Source organism: Pocillopora verrucosa, chromosome 4 (genome assembly GCF_036669915.1).
Source record: "Pocillopora verrucosa isolate sample1 chromosome 4, ASM3666991v2, whole genome shotgun sequence".
In the NCBI taxonomy this organism is placed as follows: Eukaryota; Metazoa; Cnidaria; class Anthozoa; order Scleractinia; family Pocilloporidae; genus Pocillopora; species Pocillopora verrucosa.
The window spans coordinates 6,765,643-6,784,719 of NC_089315.1; the positions used below are offsets into that span (position 1 = coordinate 6,765,643).

At 38.3% G+C, this 19,077-nt stretch overlaps 2 protein-coding genes across 9 annotated transcripts; both read left to right on the forward strand.

Moving 5' to 3' along the window:
* The first annotated feature begins 3,456 nt into the window (after positions 1–3,456).
* LOC131795770 (retinoic acid receptor RXR-alpha-B) lies at positions 3,457–12,192 on the forward strand. Of its 8 annotated transcripts, none has more exons than XM_059113385.2 (7): positions 5,232–5,384; positions 5,471–5,518; positions 6,712–6,972; positions 9,291–9,432; positions 10,216–10,382; positions 10,553–10,774; positions 11,133–12,192. In XM_059113385.2, exons 3-7 carry the CDS (start codon positions 6,735–6,737, stop codon positions 11,378–11,380), a joined length of 1,017 nt encoding a protein of 338 aa, XP_058969368.1. In that variant the 5' UTR covers positions 5,232–5,384; positions 5,471–5,518; positions 6,712–6,734; the 3' UTR covers positions 11,381–12,192. The 8 variants fall into 8 exon arrangements, with proteins under 8 accessions (XP_058969366.1, XP_058969372.1, XP_058969370.1 ...); XM_059113386.2 differs by having other exon boundaries at positions 6,715–6,972; XM_059113388.2 differs by having other exon boundaries at positions 5,234–5,384; positions 5,504–5,518.
* Positions 12,193–15,247: 3,055 nt separating this feature from the next.
* LOC131795805 (alpha-1A adrenergic receptor-like) lies at positions 15,248–17,808 on the forward strand. Its single transcript, XM_059113418.2, has 2 exons — positions 15,248–15,334; positions 16,251–17,808. The coding sequence occupies exon 2, from the start codon at positions 16,272–16,274 to the stop codon at positions 17,211–17,213; it is 942 nt and encodes a 313-aa protein (XP_058969401.1). The 5' UTR covers positions 15,248–15,334; positions 16,251–16,271; the 3' UTR covers positions 17,214–17,808.
* The last annotated feature ends 1,269 nt before the right edge of the window (positions 17,809–19,077 follow it).

Consider the following 19,077-nt stretch of genomic DNA (forward strand, 5'->3'; position numbering starts at 1 on the left):
ACAATATCAGATGAAGACAAATACATTTTTTTTAGAAATCACAACACGAATTGATTGTCTTTAGAATACCCGTCATGGCTCGCCATGTGGAAGATGTGGTGACCTTCAATCAGATGTTCTTTTTTTATTTGTGTAGTGCCCCCGACGAAATATCCTTGGAATGCCTGATAGCGGGTTGAAGACGCGGTGTCTTAATACCGTAAGACTGTCATGCAGGATCACCATTTTTTGTAATCACGCTTGAGCAATACGTTTCCTCTCGCAGTGCCTTGATCAAATAGCTTGCGTCATATTGCCAAGGAAGCATCACGGAAAGCAAACGTTAGGGACCAGGGAAAGAGGACTGGGGAGAGGAAATAGACCCCTATGGACCAAAATCCTGTCCAGGCCAGAGTGTGCCAACGCTCCTCAGCGCCTTGCGTTCTAAAACCGAGATAAGTTTTGGCAAGATGCGCCCTTGATCGTCAATTTTCCGGACTTTCGGAAATATTAAAAATGCATCGATATGAAATTGTTAGGAGCCATATTTCTCACAGTCAATAATCATCCGTGTCCACTTTGACTTAGCATCAATTATTCTCTTGCCTAGCTCTAATCAGTTGGAGGCATTTCATTTATTTTCTTATCTGTTTTATGTTATTTACAATTGAATATTCTGTTCGTATAAATCACGGGCTAAGTCACGTGATCATGAGTAAACAACTTTTCACTAATGAATTCTAAGAATGACCAAAACAGAATTTCTCCTTACAATATCAATCAATTAAGTTTTGAGAATGAAAAAAGACATCAACAAAGGATCTTTAGGTGATCCAATGCCAAATTCTCCTAACAATCATCATAAAAAAAACCCAGTTAAATGGCCAAACGTGTTATGAGTCTCCTTGAGCTCAGTGCCTTCCTATTAGGACGACCCGGAGTTCCTTTTTTTCTCGGAGTATGCCTTTGTCGTTTATTGAGTAATATCTCCTTTTACATCATAAGAATTGTATGGTAGACGTACTATTTAAAAAAAATGAGTACGAGGGTTTCAACATGGTTTCCAAACACGAGAAAACTGATGAAAGCACGAGGCCGCAGACCGAGGGCGTTTATTGTTTTCGAGTGTTGATGATGACGAGTGTTGATTTTTTCCATGATGAGACCTGATGTATGAGTTGTTTGAAACAGCTTCTTAATCGCGTCTCAGGAATACAAGAAAATACAAATATTCACGAATTGTTCACATGTTGTCGGCAAGTTTGTTGTCACGAAAAAACTTGTATTATTGTGGTGATTTGTCTTTTCAGAAAGGGTGTGATGATAAAATCAAGGTTTAATTTGGAATTCTTCACTCTCTTCTGCAATGGCCTTATCGTGATAATGTTTTCTTAAGAAAATGTATTGTTACCTCTCATTAGAAAGGGTGTTGATAAAGGTTGTTTGTTCATGTTGGTGTCTTTGTTTTAAAATATGTTTTAAAATATGTTTTAAAATATTCAAATACGTGTTCTCAATATTCAAATTAAGAAATGATTTCACGGGAGTACGATGCATTATCAAACTCAAGGGTTTGATGTCATACGAAACTCACGAATATTGCGTCATTCCAGTGTTTCACCGGGGTCTCAAACCACTTGCACGTGACGAAATTGGCATGTCATGGTTGGTTGATCACCATATGAATAATTAATGTATTTGAGAAAGTAAGGAAAGTTACTGATGAGCTCTTGGGGGTGAAAGAATATGTGGTGTACACCAAAAGTTATTTGTTTGGTAAGACTAAAATACTTCTGTGGAAAGATTAAAACAAAGAGGATCGATGATGGTCGAGGAGACAGGAAATCGGAACAGAATATAGCAGTCGACTTCAAAAAAATTAGGCGATACCTTTCGAGTTCGACAAAGCGTAACTATTAACATAAATATTTTCAACGCTTGAGTCATGGTCTCTGTTTCGGGTTCCGGGAGGTGGCTGTTGTGATTATTTTGGTTAACAGTTTTACCCCGACAATCAATCGAAAAGTTCTCCATGTTATTATTGATGCTTACTCCTTGACAAGTCAATGATCCCCTCACGCTTTCGACAGTAAGAAGAAAACCAAAATCCAACCCACACGTGAGAAAAGAAGGAACTTACAGGAAAATATTCAGCCAAATCATAGATATATTACTGTACCGTGACTTAGGCAAATTCATAAGCAGGTTGAGGACGTACGAAGACCAAAGACAATTTGATGAAAAGGATAATGACCAGAAGTGGATTGTTCACATTTCCTCCTGTGCCACGTGTTTCAATCAGCTCTCTCTAAACTCTCTCTATGATACCCAAAGTTCACTGACAGCAGTCCCAGCCATTTTTCCACACTCCTTGTGACTCAAAGCCTATAACGGTGCTGTAAATCTGAAAAGAGACGTCAGTATATACCCAAAGTCAAGCCCAATTACACGAGGTCACATTGTAACTAGACTAAACACCAGATGTTTCTTGTTTTGTTCAGCCCGTGATGAAGATAGCTGTATGATAGTGAGACTGTTAAGATTCTTTTCTTCAGTCAAGATTGCTTATCAGCATTTGATTCCCAGCAGCCTTTCATTATAGTTCTTTTATCATAAACTGTGACTGTAAAATATTTAGTTCTAAGCTATCCCTACAGGATCCCTATCTTTAAAGAATTCTGTGTCGGTCGGACGAAACGCTTTGGAGTGAAACCTTATTCTCACAGCCAGAACTTAGCAGTGCTGCTCGCTGAGTTAGTCCCTTCGTGTGTACCGATCCCTATTACTACAAAGCTGGCAAAAACTCACATCACAAGGTGACCTGTAAAGTGTTTCCAGAGAAAATTCTGTTCTGTCCTAATGTTTTGAAAGGGAATTGATGGACCTGTACATATAAGTATTTTTTACATATGAAAAACATCCTATTTATACCCACCTTGGCTTGACACAATTTGATTTTTGACGAGGAATATCTGAGAGATTTTACGACTAAAATTAGCTAGCTTTCTTTAGGGATTGACGGTAAAAAATCGTATGTTCACGACGGTGAATTTTTTGCCATTTGACGGTTCACGACTAACCCCACTGAGACCCTCAGATACGACATTACATTGGGCTGGACTTATTTACAACCGCTGACCAGGATATGAACGCGTGCCTCAAATCCGAATATGGTTATTAAACTAGCCACCGTGAATGGTTGTCGAGACTCTTTGTTTGAAAATACAGCATAATATGTTAATTGATAATCAGAATTTGATTCCCGGAGGCCTTTAAAAACATGATTTCAATTGAAACTTTGAGAGAGAAACTAGCATTTTTCTGTTCAACTTTGGACGCTTCGCTAGGCACAAAACTAAAACTTCAGAAAAAGTCTTTGTCAGTAAATTTCATATGATAAAAAGAAATGTCGACTTCTTACTTTATCAAGGTGTGCACGGCTGTTTATATCTCTATTCAGTCAGTTTTGCATGTTTTAAAATTTACACGCATGAAAAGACAGCATCTCGCTCTTCGCGTTTTTAATTTGTCGCTGTCGAACAAAGAGCATCTAGACTGAAGCCCGAACGAAAAACCAAGAAGAGTGTCGATAGTTTCGGTAAGCTTGCGAAGCTTTGGTCGTTGGTCATAATTTGTTTGTATTTCATGAGTTTTTCACTGGTAGGTGAAAATTAGTCGGCTAATCGCTGTTACCTAACTATAAAGGTATTTTCTACCTTCGGATAAAGGCACGGCATAATAATTTTATTGATGTTGCTTAACGATAATTTCGTTTCCAGCAGTGGTAATCATGGTAATTGCTGTCGATCGGACGCGGTTTTAAATCAAGGGGAAAACTGAGTTTTTTCCTATCGATCAATGATATTCAGCGTTAGAATGATTCGAAACATTCGATAAAAATTTAATGGAATTTTACTATAAGGAGCGTAAATTATTATTGTAATACAATGTTTCCGTAATAGTTCACAACTGTAGGAGAATACGAAGTCTTATCAATAACCGTATAAGTTTTGTTTATTCATTTTTCTTGTGCAAACAGCGATGAATGTACATCTTTGTAAACACTGAAGAATCTCTTTTTGTTGCAGCTTCCTGGGTTTACTTCAGTTAATTGAATTTTTATCCATTTTTTCCACGCGGTCAGTGTAAACGATCTGTGTTCTTATTTTTATGAACAAAAAAACTTGCGTTAACCTATTTACATCGAAGAAAAGAGAGTGCCTCGGGTGTAGTTCGGGAACTACCTTTATTTTCCTTTCATTAGCGCCTTGCCGTAGAGGAAAGGAAAGGCGAAATTAGTAAAAAAGCGTGTTTAGTCTGATGATAATTTCTACAGAGTTCTTCTTTCTTCTCTGTTGAGTATCCATTAAGCTCGAGACTTCGTTTCGTAAAATATCCCGCAGTAATGATGAATCAAACTGTGATCGCTAGCGAGGAAACCACGAAAAAAGCAGAAAAAAGAAAACAAAGCCTGAGGCATATATTTTCATTAGAGAAATTTCTTTGTGAATAAGACACCGTTAGAACGAGCGACGAAATAGCAGTTTTTTTTTTCCAAATGCACGACATTCGTTATATCCTTAGCTCAAACATAATGGTCTTTTATAGTTATCAGTCACACGTCAAACAGAAATTCAAGTTTTCGGAATATTGCGTGTCTGTTAGATAAACAATTTTAAAGGAAAATTCAACTTTAAGGCAACGATGTTTGCGCAAGGAAATAATCATAAATGTGTTCAGTTGAAGTACATCAATTCTCTAATAAAACGGCCTCTGTTTATTTCTAAAAGCACCAGCGGGAACACGCTTTTTTTGGTCAACATACCACAGAGTTTATTGAACAGAGTCAATTAAATTACATTTTAGCTCAGAATCGCGCTCTCCTTGAAAAATTTTTACATATAGTTATTTATTCAGTTAGTTTTAATACTCTTTTACACTCACGGTAAAAAGATTTTATTTTCTCGAATTACAAATGTCCTTTTCAAACCGGTTGAATGAACGTGAAAATGATTGGTGTATAAGGATATCAAAAGTAACAAGAAAACATTACCATAAGGCTTACAAAATTTATTTAAATTTTTGTCGAAGAAATGAGAAAATCAACAGCTGTGGCACAGCTGTTCTCACGCAAACAATGAAAAAATCGCCCATCTGTCTTATCGAGCTCATGGCACCCCACAGAAACAATTGAATGGCCGGATCATTGGTTCGATTCTAATTAGGAATATGATATTTTGTGCAGAACTTCTTTTAAGGAAACGTTCCCAGGAAATGAGTTGAATGATGCTTTGTTTAAATGCGCGAATAATTTATTACGCTATAAGTGCAAGGAGTTGATCAGGAATAACTCTGTCTTTGTGACCGACTAGACTGAATTACCGCCATTTTTCCGTTCGACGCAAGTGAGTCGCTCGTCCGTTTTGATACCTTGATATTTTGTTGGCTTTTTTAATCGTTTACTCTGTAAACACATTTGGTTATGAACTAGATTCTCAAACCGTCGGGAAAAACTTCATTGCAGTTACGTTATAAACAGGTACGTTTGGCTTTTGATAATGATTTAATTCATTTTCTACCGCTGAGGAGAATTAAAACAAAATTTGCCACTTTCGGTCGTTTTAATCATGAAAACTGTAAGCGAAGACAGGTAGTCGTTTTAACGAAACTATGGCCAATTTACCAGGCTAGGGTAAACACAAAGTTTGTTTAGCGAATACTGCACGCATAAACGACCGAGTCGTCAAAAGGTTAATTATCTACCTTGTTAAACGGAAATTATATTTGGTTGCTCTTCGCTCATATCCATTCACACGACATCAACTTCGAGATTTGTAGGAGCAGCGACTATGGACCAAAAATAATTTCTCAGCATCGAAAGTTAAGGAAACCTGAAATGCAATTGCCGACTTTGATTTGTATCCAAATAGCCTTTTTATAACACCTGCTGATGAAAATTCAAAAGAGCTTGTACAGAGCCTGATATGTTTACTCGGCTTCGCATCAGGTAGGAAAAGTTAACTTCTGACTACCAGTATCAGTTGAAATTTTTAACATTAAAGCTTTGGAAGGAACATCATACAGAATCAATATCAAATCGAGTTGAAATTCCTTTTTAGAAAACTATTTCTCCTTTCTAGAAATAACAAAAACGAGACTTCGTAGACATGTGCGATTTTCCCAGAAATGATGTATGCATATTTAATTATGTAATAGAAAAAATTGTGTTTAATTTTAACACCCAATTTACTTGGGAACGCAAAGAAAAATATGGGGCGCGTTTAGGTCTTCATAAAGATCAGCCTAACAAGTTGAAAAGTGAAAAAGCACTTTTTAAAGACGTTTTACGATTATTTCGCATTGCAATTTACTACCTCAATGCTCGCTGTGTAGTGAATACTAAAACAAAATGTAAATAAAAATGTAGTTTAATATACTCATGTTGCTATTTTGAGCTTTGAAAAAGTTTGACTGACTAGGTCTTTAGCGAGGCGGCCGTACGTCCGACTAACATTTAGCAATGTCTTATTGACTTTTACGGCATATCAGCTTGTTTTGCCCTTAATGCTGCAGTTATCATCTCGTCTTCACAAAACGAGATAGGTTCATTTAACATCCCTCATGGTTGTTCAAAGGGAAGTAGAACACAGCCTGAGAGAGTCTTTGAGATAAATACAATCTAACTGCAAGTTAAAAACAGTACAACTAACTTTAACACTGGATCGTTTTCAGCAGAATCAAGAGGATAGCGAAAGATGGAAAAGTCCTATGCAAGTAATCGCATCTGTGCCATTTGCGGGGATCGTTCATCAGGATTTCATTATGGCGTACAGAGCTGTGAAGGCTGCAAAAGTTTCTTCAAGCGAACCGTCCAGAAGCAACTTCATTACACATGCGTAGAGAACATGTCATGCCAGATAGACAAGAATAACCGTATTCGATGCCAGTTTTGCAGGTTCCAGAAGTGTTTATCCTTGGGCATGCTGAAAGAAGGTAGATAATAAAGAAAACTTGAGAACTTTTCGTTTCATTTGGTAAATAGCTTGTCCAGTTTTTGAAAGCGAGATCTTTTCACATTTTACTCTTTTCTGATACGATTAAAAAAATAAGAGCAGATAAGTGGACTGTGTCTATAGCAACCTGCTTCGAAAATTGATAACTCAAGTAATGAAAGGACAAACCCGATATATCGCTCGATAATCGGTTTCTATGTCGGTCGATAGTCGGCCGGTTCTTGATTTACAGTCGACTAACAGTCGATGAAAGTCGGGCGATGGTCGCCAACACCTAAACGATAATCGGTTGATGTTTTGAACGAAACTTCGGCCGATCAATTGACGAAAGCCATAGCATAGAAGATTCAATGTAAGAACGTAGAAAAAGCAAGTCATGAATGAACAAAATTTTAAGTCTACTTTCATTAAACAAAAATTGATACAAATCATAACTGGTAAGAAATTTAATGTTAAAAGCTAAATTTTTTCGTTTTTCTCACGATGTAGTCAAGTGTGATGTAGATCGCGACGTTTCGACTGCATACTGCTAGTCTTCTTCAGGCAATGAGGTCGACTGGTCATGTGTGATCCTATAAGGCATGATGCTCTGCTGTGATTAGTTGTTATTTAACAGCTCTGGTTGGTGCATTTCGATCCTTGCTGTTCACTCAGTGATCTGCTCCCTTGGCGGACCGCTGTCGCACGGCTCTCCTGTTGCTGTGTTTTTTGATCGCAGGCATCCACGCTTCTGGAATTTCTATTCCACTATCCCTGTTGATGTTGTTAAGGTGAAGTCTTATATGAATTGCCGCTTTGACCCTACGCGTGTAGTAATAAGGGTCACGATTAATAAACTTTACTTCGTTCCAGAATGGCTTGTTTCCGGTGTTGTGGGCATGCTCTGAAACGGCGGAGGTCTCGGTACGGGCGAGTCGAATGGCTCGATCGTGCTCCTTAATTCTGTCTTGCATAGGTCTTCCAGTCTCTCCGATATACACCTTGCTGTATTCACAGGGAATCCTGTAAACTACGCCATCTTGTTTAGCCGGGTCGAAAACATCTTTTGGTCGTACTAACCGAGATCTTAGCGTAGTCTCCGACTTGAAAACAGCGCCTTGTTTTTGTAGGCAACGGCGAAGCTGTTCGGACAGACCTTTGACATAAGGTAAAACCGCAGTAGCTTTGAACTCGTTAGCGGGTTCGGCACTGTTGTTTGGTTTTCCGGTCTTGGTAAGTTTCTGCAAGAAAGAAAAAGGATAACCATTAGAAACCAGAACAGATGTCAAATGTTTTTTCTCCTCGAAGATGACGGAGGGTTTTTTTACGAGACGTTTGGCGCGCTCGTAAAGCCACTTAACAATACTGCGTTTTACTGATTGAGGGTGGTGTGAATCATACGCTAAGTATTGATAGGTTCGCGTGGACCTCCTGTATACGCTGGTGGTGAGGGGGCCGTCAGGTTCTCTTAAAACTGCGGTGTCTAAGGAAGGCGAGTTTGTTTTCTTTCTCTGTCTCCATGGTGAAGCGGATGAAGGCTGATCTGTGCAGGCGTTAGCGTGGTGCGGTCTACAAGGCCTGGCGGTCGCGCTCGTAGATCTTTACGAACAACGCGGTTCTTGATGCACCTTGTTAGGAAGGTGAGATGGTTGGTGTAGCGTGCGAGCTTGCTCGAGCAGCGCTCATGTCGACGAATCAACCTTAGGGCTGCGTGTTGGAAAATGAAAACCATGTAGATAGGTCACATCTACATGATCAAGAGAACATCAGCTTTTATTACATTTTTAACTTCGGATATTCCGATTACTTCACACAACTACGAGTATCAGCTCATATTCCCAGTCATCTTATAAGAGAATGCACTGCGACGTGTTGGAAAATGAAAACCTTTGCCGAAAACATTCTAACGTTCAGGATAAAATGAAATTTAATAAAATTAATATATAGATTTAGCCAAGCCTAAAAGCGGAGCTCGCATTTTTTTTCCCGCACGTCTCAAGGGCACAACGCCTTGCCCGGCCAGGACTAGAACCTAGACTAGTCGCACATCCAAATTTTTTCAACTTGATGGGTTACTACTATTTTGTATAATTATGGGGCTACGCTCTGCGAGCTCCGCTATTATTCCATTGGTGCTTATTGGATACACAGATTGGTTATCGCCTGGCTATTTACCATCTTAGAGTCAACGCGCACTCGTGGAATAATTGTCACGTATTCTCTTGACATGACCTAATCTATTATTTTTGAAAAAGACTTAAAATAAAGATACCGAGAGAAGCAAATCAAAGTGGAATTCTGTTTTTGTTTCACCATTAGCTGTCCGAGAGGACCGAGCACCCGGCGGCAGACCAAGGATCAAGTCCCTGATCGGAATGAAGGAGAATGCGGACACATTCGTTTCGTCTGAGTTAATCACGCAATTGATCCAAGCACGCCCTGATGCTACTCCCAAAAGAAGGTTGGTTGGCTTCAACTTTGCTTGCTAGTATGGCGAGAGTTAAATGCTTTATTTCTTAGTCGTTCAGAATAGAGCGCTTTTCGATTGAGTGACATAAACCAAAACCTTGGTAATCACAATGAGAGTCATGAAACAATGAAGAAACTCGATGAGAAGTCAAAGTAATAAGTAAATTTTCTAAAGCCCGAGAGGACGTAGGCGACCAAGTGGTGATTCGTTTCAGTTTCGCACCTGATTGGTTGGGAGAGTGGTGCAAGTTTTCTGCACTTATCACAGAGCTAAGTGAAGCAAACCCAATGCAATTCCGAATTGTTCTCGACACCAAAACAAAAATTTCCAAACACCAAGGTCTTGGAAAACAGTTTCATTTTATGCACCTTTTTCACAAGGAAAAACGGATTCGTAATGTTTGAATAGTCTGAAAAAGGTTATTATCCTGGGCATTATCTATGTAAACGTTACTGATTTCTAAACTCAATTTTCTATGGTCAGTCTTACATTTCAACACACGCATGGTGGTGGAAATTGACGTATCCCAAGGCTTTCGTCACAGGACTCTTTCTCTATCCTATAATTTCGCTCTTGGCTGTATTGATTACCAGGCATCGCTTTCTATCAAGCGTACTTTGATTTTCTATCGAGTAAGTTCAATTAAAATTAAAATTAGGGGAAAGTGTGTTCTATTTTTAATCGAATTTTCCGAGGGCAAACGATATAGATTTAACTGAGGAAGGAAGGGTTAGGCTTCTAATAGTCTGTCACATTATTTACTTTCTGTTTCAGACCGGACTATCTAGAGCTCGGTTTTACCGAGATTTGCCCTTTGAACCCTGTAGAAGTAGTGATGGAGCTGGTACTGCAAGAAGTGGACCTAATATTGGCCTGGGCCTTCAAAGTTCCCGGATTTAGAGAACTTAACAGAGAGGATCAGGCAAGCCTCGTTTCCACAGGTATTAAAAGTAGCTTTTGTTTGACAAATTTGTTCATGGACATCACCTGTACCACTGAAGAAGCGAACAGCCTGCCGCAAGCAAGGCACCCGGAGAACTACGATCTTTGCGCAGGAAGTGACTTATGCAAGGAGAAATATCGCAATTTAATTCCTTTTTTCTTTTTGTAGCTTTATTAGAGCTGTTGGTCCTCCGCGTATGTCAGCGGTCCAGTGCACACCAGGGCTCAGTGCTGCTAGCAAAAGATGTGCTTCTTACTCCTGAGCACTCTTTTAATCTGGTCCTGGAACAATGGTCATCACAGTTGGCTTGTTTTGCTTACAAGTTACAAAGCTTGCAACTCGACATGGCAGAATTTGCTTGCGTAAATGCCATTATGCTCTTTGAGCAAGGTGAGTTATCCCACAATTAACGAGGGGATAAATAGGGGTATGCAAACCCTCAGACCTACTATAATTCAATGAGCAAATCCGTTTATAAAATATCTAACCCTAATCCGTTTGAATTTGTGAAAAACGTCAAGGAACCAACTAGCAGGCACAAAACCGATGAAGCCTCTGTCAATTTGATGAAGCTTTTGGGTTTCAACGAAAATTTATGGGGTTCGCTGAATTTAGGGAATCTTACACATTATTGCTACCCTAAGATTACCCAATCTAACAACTATCCAGAAACCTTTGCACGGGAACTGTTACTCCTTTATTTATGATGATATCTGTTGCTTCAAATTACATCATCTCCTTTTCACAGAGACGAGCTCAGGACTAAAAAACCGGGAGATGGTGGACTTCATTCTCAATCGTTCCCTTGATGCTTTGCGAGACTACATTAAGTGTTCATATCCCGACAAGCCCAGCCGTTTTGCCCACATTTTGCTCCGACTTCCAACACTGCGCAGCGTCTGTTCTAGAATGTCGAATGAGAGTCTGTTTGCGCAGTCATTTCTCAACATGGCGGTCCCTCAAGTGTTGTCGTTTATTCTAGAAACGAAAACTTAGCTGAGTACGTCATAAAAATGAAAATTCGTCACATTTTGTTACTATTCACCTGGTACAACACAGCTGATATATGTTGTCCTAGAAAAAAAAAATCATATGTCAAAAGAGGTCCGCTGTGTGTACTTGTGTCTGTTACAGCTTTTAATATTACATTACTTCATTAATTTTGTTGGATAGAAACTTTACAAAATAAAACATTCACCTTAATGTGAGATGTAAGAACACAAATGAATTATGAAGATTACAATCACTAGTACTGCCTCAGATGCATAAATTAACATTGACAAAAGCGTTAGGTAAGAATCTTAGGAACCAATGTCAGAGCAGGTATTTAGCATTGAGGAGAAATTACAATAATAATGAATTTAGTGTTGTAACTAACTACTTGTTCTTGTATCATAGTTATTGATGCTTTGTCAACAAAGCGATAAATGATAATTGTTAAACTAAGAATAAAACCGTTCAACCAGGTGACCGCTTGATAAGTTTTATATCCTTTACCCTCTATAACTTGTAAGGCATTAAGAAAATTATCATAACCAACCTGGGCCAAAACAGCTTCCCTCCCCTCCCCTCGCCCAAACTTAAACAATGCGAAATGAACTATTATACCATGCCAGATCTAAGTAAGAAGGAAATTAGAACCAAATCGTGCTATAGAAAACATTTTTAGTGTCTCAACGGAAAAAATTAACCCATCTAATAGCAGTCTGTAATCGGTAACCTGCTGGTACTTCAAGAAATTGAGGGGGTAGTTTGCAAGAGAAACTTCTATTGATTTTTATAATTTGTCCAAAGGCCCACATCTGACGCATTAATGTTTCATAGAATCTTTATTATTATCGTTTTAAATTTTTCAAATTAAGGTCCTCCAAAGAGGCAGCTAGCAAACGGTACTTTACAAGTCTGAAATGGAAATGTTCTCTGTATCAAGCACAGAACCGTAATTTGTACCAATCTCGACAATCTTAGAAAAGAGTTTATTTGTTAGAGCAGGTTTCTCGTCGCTTAAAAAACGTCCATTCGACAGCATTTGTGAAATGTTTCTAAATAATTAAAAAGACTTGAAAGGAGAAAAGGCTTCGGCAAAATTAAATCGCATTTTCGGGGAAAGTAGGGTAGAAAATCATTTGAATCAAGTTGTGATAAAATTTGTCTAAACTTATTTTCTCTCTAGAAAAAGTTGAAAAGCACAATGAAGAGCAAAAGACCGAAAAAATCATGTAAAAGACAGTATTAAGTTACCGTAGAATAAACTTGATATTCAGCTGTTTAAAGTGTCTTGGGATCTTTATGTAAATTTCGGATACAACAAACATTGTCAAAAGACCCTCCTAGCGAGATTGCTCGCTCGATTGAGATAGCGTGTAATTAATCGCGTAAAATTAAGAGGTAGTTGAGGAAAAAAAAAACACGTAAACGTTGTTTTCTTTGTTTAAGAAGAAACTTTCGGATCCGAAGCTCCAGGTTTTTATTCGTTTGTTCATAGCTAAATCAGTTTGTTTAAAGCAACATATTAAGTTGATCCTATCAAATTCTGCGGGTGGTCTGATCTGCAATTCATGTTATTCTTCGCCGACTGACGTTGTTGATCCCCGCTCAGCGATACAAATAGAAGCTTCTTTGCCAAGGTAAGTTGCCTTACATTGAGTTTTTTGAAAAGTATCATATGAAGAATGTTCAGAAAAAAACTACATACTTTATTTCGGCTGTTTTAAAGGTGGACATAGGTCAGACGGGTATCCTTCAACATGAAATTTAGGGTTTGAACCGATGCTCATTGGTCTCCAATGTGTATTCATTTTATAAATATGATGATATTTCTGACTGTGAAGCCTGATGAGAAATGGCAACAGTTTTGCTTGACATCTACGTAAGCATTTTTTCATGATACTTTCTCTAAAATCTAACAAAAAAATATTCGAATCAAGGTCGTTAAGCCAAAATTAACGCCTTGCAGATCCGTAATGAGTTCTTGTCGGTTCGGAATCGTGCCTCGTCAAAACCCAACGCAAAAGTGGTGTGAACAGCGCATAAAGTTTCTTAAATTATACCTTACATCAGACTAGTCTCCTGAGAATTAGCTGAGCATTTTTCCTTTTATATTGTGACTATTTTTTTTCCTTTGATTGTTCCATCCACTGGAATATACATCAGACCTGCCTTATTCTATGAATCATTCATCTCTCTTGAAAGAAACATATACACATTAATTTCTAGACAGGTCATATTTTTTCACAGCTTATTGAATCTCTATAAGAAATTATCTTTGGCCGCTATCTTCAATCCTCAGCTAAAATTCTTGTCTCGTTAACTACTTAGCATTTACTTTAAACTTTCATTGAATGTTCTACATTTACTACATCCCTTCAACAAATAGTATATGAAAGAGTCTGTAATTTTTGAAAGAAAGAGTGTGAAGGCAATATAACCTCTAAGACTTTACAAAGAAGTTCGACGCCATTAAGTTAAATTACTTTACAGACGTATCAATATTCGAAAAGAAGAACAAAACTGGTAAAAGCATCCGTTACTGTGTCGATAGACCCCATGTCGATCGATTTGAAAGCTTCGCTGTGATGGACGGACTGGGTAATGGATTTATAAAACACACATGCTTTCTATTTTCATCAAAATTTTACACAAATTAACCCATTTTATGTTTAACATTAAGTTTCAAGTATGTTCGGAGCTGAAGTTTAGTGATAAGAATTTATCTTTCCACACTCTATATAAACGCACGTGTTACGTAATAGATTTATGTAATTGACACAAAATTGTAGCATATAGGTTGTGAAAAGCTGCACATAAAAATTAGACTTGCAAATTGAAGGCTTGAGTCTCCACCAAATAGCTTTCACAGAATACCTTCTTGTTAATGAAGGGTGGTGACTTGTATCAAAGTTTACGTGGTGTCAAAACAGATATATTCCTTATAATTAGGCTAATCATAGAATAGAGGTAAGACCTATGTAATCACTCTCTATTTGTTTAAGAGCTTAAATGGAATGATGTTCCAGCCGATGTTAATCATCTCTGGAGTCATCAGTTCTGCGGAGAACAAAAAAAGGAAACATGGTTTTCTTGACCTTCAAGTTCATTTGCGTCGTGGATTTGGCCAACCTTTAATTCTAAGTAGAGAATTAATTACAAAGATTTGATCTTCACGAGTTAAGACCTCAAAATAACAGCTTTTCGAGCGGAATCATCATCCACCAACGCAGGCGTTTAGAGCACCGCAACTAACGTCACCAATGATATACCTTACGGTTATTTTTTACCATAATACCAATTGGCTGTATAATTTCTCATTGTCCGTTATCTCTGAGGCAAGTACCTTGAGCCATGTTTACATTTTTTTATAAAAGAACGGGAAGTTTTTCCCGAAGACGTTTTCCTTGTGCTTGGCTCATATTTCAGTAACTGAATGAAACCTAAAACAAAAGAGGATCTGATGACCTTCCAGTCGGTAGTTGTTTAACCATTGACTTTAAAATGAAACATTAGAAGGACCATAGGTTTCACGGGATTGTTTGCATTAATGTGACAGTCGTCAGTTTGGCGTTATTTGAAACAGCGAATAATAGTTATGTATTATAATTGCACTATCCTTAGATGACGACAATGAAAGTCACTTACAAACAACAGGTGCAAGTTACTTAAATGTATAAGTTTTGTCCCCTGAACGAGTCTTGAGTAGAAGCATCATTTTTGAGCCATTCACGCCATTTTTGAGCCATTCACGCCATTTTTGAACCATGTTTGGTAGCCAAAAGATCCCATGTCATGAACGAGCGTGAGACAAAGACGATATCATGGCGACTTGTGTTATTCAGAGATGGTAATTCGTGGTTATTTATTTCATACAGATCGAAGCAAGTTCATTTCTATTGAGACGAAACGTTAAACTGGAGTAACCAGCAAGTTTTATTGAAGGACAAGTCACAGATTAAGGTAACTGATCAAAATTATACTCGGGATCACCGCCGTTTTAAATGTTACTTCCCTTTATACAACCGTTTTTTTACCTTCCTTTAGGCAAAGAACTATCCTATCAAAATATTTTATCCAATCGCTCTGGCGAAGGGCTAACACCCGAAATGCCAGCTTTTAAACTCTTAACGGTGGCCAATTTACGTTTTCAACTCATTTCATAACACTAAATCACCCTCAAAATATTTTAGTTTGGTCCTTTCAGGCTCACTTTGACACGCCACTGACTTTATGAACATATAGCTGAAGTAGATTATTTCAATATTTCAAGGTGTCTGCTTTGCCACCATTGGTAAAGCTAGATTATGAAGCAATAGTAGAATTTGTGAAAATAACACTCATGACTGGTAATTGAAAAAGAAGAAATAGGTGAAAAAAAAACAGCTATTGTATTACTGACAACTATCTGTCTGTTTGTTCTTTACATTTTCACGTTCATATTAAAAACCGAATTAATGAGGCGAGGAAGAAGAAACTCAATTATTGGATTTGATTATGAAGACTGACACTTATGCTAGACCACATAGAAGCTAAATAAAAGCACGGATAGGTTTAGTAGATGCTATAGAATTATCAACCTACCAGTAATCTACCTCAAAATGTTAGAAAAAGTGAGAATATTTTCTCCGTTGTTTGGTGTTCTGCTGCTCAACCAGAAAACTGCACAAATTTGTTCTCAAAAGTCATTATAGCAAATCATCTCATACCTCAAAATTTTCTCCTCGCAAAACACTCAAAAGAAGTCCCGAAATCAGTGCTCGCATAGTTTTCATCCTACACGGCAGGTTACCAAATAAACAGAGAAGACTGTAAGCACTTTGACCCTGCTCCTAAATCAAGATATCGTTTTCATTATTTTGTCTTATTCTCTGTTTAGAGTAAAGACACTTCTTGACTTATGGATCAATACCAGTTCAACCTGTTTAACCAAACGTGCTGGAACTGTTCCACTAGTTTACCTGAACAAACAACTCCGGGATATACTCGAGCCAGTGAACTCTTAACTAAAAATGAAGCGATCATTCTCTCCATAATCTGCGCCTTGGCCAGTGTGATTGGAACCTTTGGAAACTCTCTCGTCCTTCTTGCCGTGCCCAGCAACAAAAATCTTCGCACGATCCCCGATCTTTTCATCACAAACCTAGCGTTCTCAGACTTCACAGTCTGTGCAATTGTTTTACCCATGTTTGTATACGACTTCAATCAAAACGTGGGTGAAAAATCGGAAGCCGAACTAGAAAACTTCGACCAGGTGAAAAGTTTCTTGGGGCATACCTCCATGGTTGCATCCGCCACTAATATGTTTGCGGTGACAGTTGATCGCGTCACTGCAATCAGATTCCCATTCAGGTACGCATTCATGGCGACCAAACATGCATTAGCAGGTATTCTGGTTGTCTGGATAATTTCTATCACATTCGGTGTCCTTTACGCTCCTAATTTGGTGTCCAGAATGTACATTGCCCTCTACTGCTCAGCTTTATTGATCACAACAATGATCATGTATGTCTACATCTTCATTGCCGCTAAACGCCAGGAAAACAGAATTCATAGCATGCAGATGGGAACAGATGGCGTCTTAGTAGAAAAGAAGGTAGCTAAGACCATTTTCACGGTGGTCGGAGTGTATGCGTTGTGTTGGTTACCTTTGCTCATGCTTCCAGCCATCATCGATTTTGAATCAAAACCAGATCAGTTTAAGAAAGGCTTCAACTGGGCTCAGTCAGCGCTCGCTTGTAATTCAGCCATAAATCCCTTCATTTATTGCCTGAGATGCACGAAATATCGCACAGCGTTTGGCAAAATACTGCGAATACAAAGGTGGATCGTTCGGCAGTAATCACTGAGCCCAATCACTCGAAATGACATTTGACAATAATAGATTAGTGAGACGGTTAAGTCGTGTGTAGGTGAAAGGAGGAGAAAATGAAAGAGGGGATGTATATTGCAATCGTTCACACCTTCACATCTTCATACCTAACAAATATTTTCACGTACCCCTACAAATGTTTTCACAGATTTTTCCAGAGGTGAAAAAAATCTCACGAGGAGGTCGATTCCGCTTACGATTGCATGACGGCTACTTGCTTTTATAAATGACTATTTCACAATATTTTATCCTTTTTTCCATCGGCTCAAATTGCAGAGCCAGACTAAAGTTGTAATGCGCTGATTATGTCATTTATCGATGCAACTACTTTGTTTCTATTTATAACTGGCTCGGTACTGTTTTAACAATAGACAATTGATGTCCTTAATGCACTGTAAAAAGTACAGGTGTAATACGTAAAATCGGACAACTAACCAAATCGCGAGTATCAAATGATACAAAGAATGTGGCAAAGACTTCTGGATTTCTCCGGTTGCTTTCTGGACTAGTTACACCGATTCAACGAGATTACGTACTTCATCAACCAAAAATAACTTAATTTTCATACAGCAACTTCTGCTTACTTAGGCAGTCTTTTCCTTTTGGAAAAAACTGCAATGACAATAGCGTACAGTAATTTCAGTGAACTTTCAAAAGGAAATAAAGCGTTCATTCTCTCGTTGATCGGCTTCTAGGCGTGTATGATCGCACGAGTGGAAAATCTTCAGTGGTACTCGCCTGCAAAACAAAACGTTTCGTACGATACCCAACCTTCTCTTTAGAGACCTGGCTCTTTATGGCTATTATAGGGAGGAGGTTTGACATACGAACGAAAGAAAACATTTTGAACCCTCATAGTCGCCTTTCGGTAATTTTCCTGATCCACACGGCTTATAAACAAAGCAAAGAGGGGTGTGGCAAATAACTTATGTCAAAATTCACTCCTCTTATATGGTGCAAGAGAATATTCTCTTGACGGCGTCAGAGTCAGTCAACTCTGATGATGACTTCCGTTCAGGTTGTCGATACACCACGAACGACCACAGTCCTTTTCAAGTCTCCCCTGACTCAAACAATCAGACTTAACGATCTAACACAATTCGAATTATGTTTTAGGCCAAAAATTCCAAAAAAATCTCTGTTTGAGTGCATAAGTGGTTTGAGGCATTCGCTTGTCTATCAAATTGTGACGACACGAATTGAACACGAGAAGATTGAACCCTGTGATACTCAGCAATAAATCATCTCCTTGTCAGCTGCGCATCTGAATAATTTAACGTCAAAAAAATAAACAACATATCCAGTGTAGTTTTAAAGCTGAGGGATTGCTTAACCCTGTAGGTTCTACATGGTACAGTAAGAATGTAAACACAAAAACCGAGGGAAGATAGATCCCCTGTGAATGACAGAAGTAGATAATAATTTTGTTACTTGAGCTCCATAATAAAACATTGGCCGAAAATTCAACATTACACCGAATTTAATTTTAATTTGATTGCATAGGTTTGTATCTTCTATAAGACAGAGAAAGGGGCCGAAACCATTTATGAGCCTTGTTAAAGTAAAAATGTCACCACTGTATACGTCACTTTGTTGTCAGCAGCTGCTCGCAAACTCGGTATTAACTTATTATCCTGTTCGCAAAACACGCCATTAACTCACTCTTATTGCTAAACAAAACAGTCCGTTGGTTTTCCGTTTTCTTTCAAATAATAAAAAAAAAACCTAAAAACCCTTGGAACCTTCAAACTCCGTGAGAAGCTGTTAGAGGATAAATCATGATTTTCGCCCTGCACTTAGGGAAACCAATTTTATCTGAAATGGTGAACAATGT

Coding starts and splice junctions, on each gene's coding strand:
- LOC131795805 (XM_059113418.2), top strand. CDS start 16,272: ATGGATCAATACCAGTTCAACCTGTTTAACCAAACGTGCTGGAACTGT.
- LOC131795770 (XM_059113383.2), top strand. CDS start 6,735: ATGGAAAAGTCCTATGCAAGTAATCGCATCTGTGCCATTTGCGGGGAT. Junction 6,973..9,290: donor CTTGGGCATGCTGAAAGAAG/GTAGATAATAAA, acceptor TTTCACCATTAG/CTGTCCGAGAGGACCGAGCA. Junction 10,775..11,132: donor CATTATGCTCTTTGAGCAAG/GTGAGTTATCCC, acceptor TCCTTTTCACAG/AGACGAGCTCAGGACTAAAA.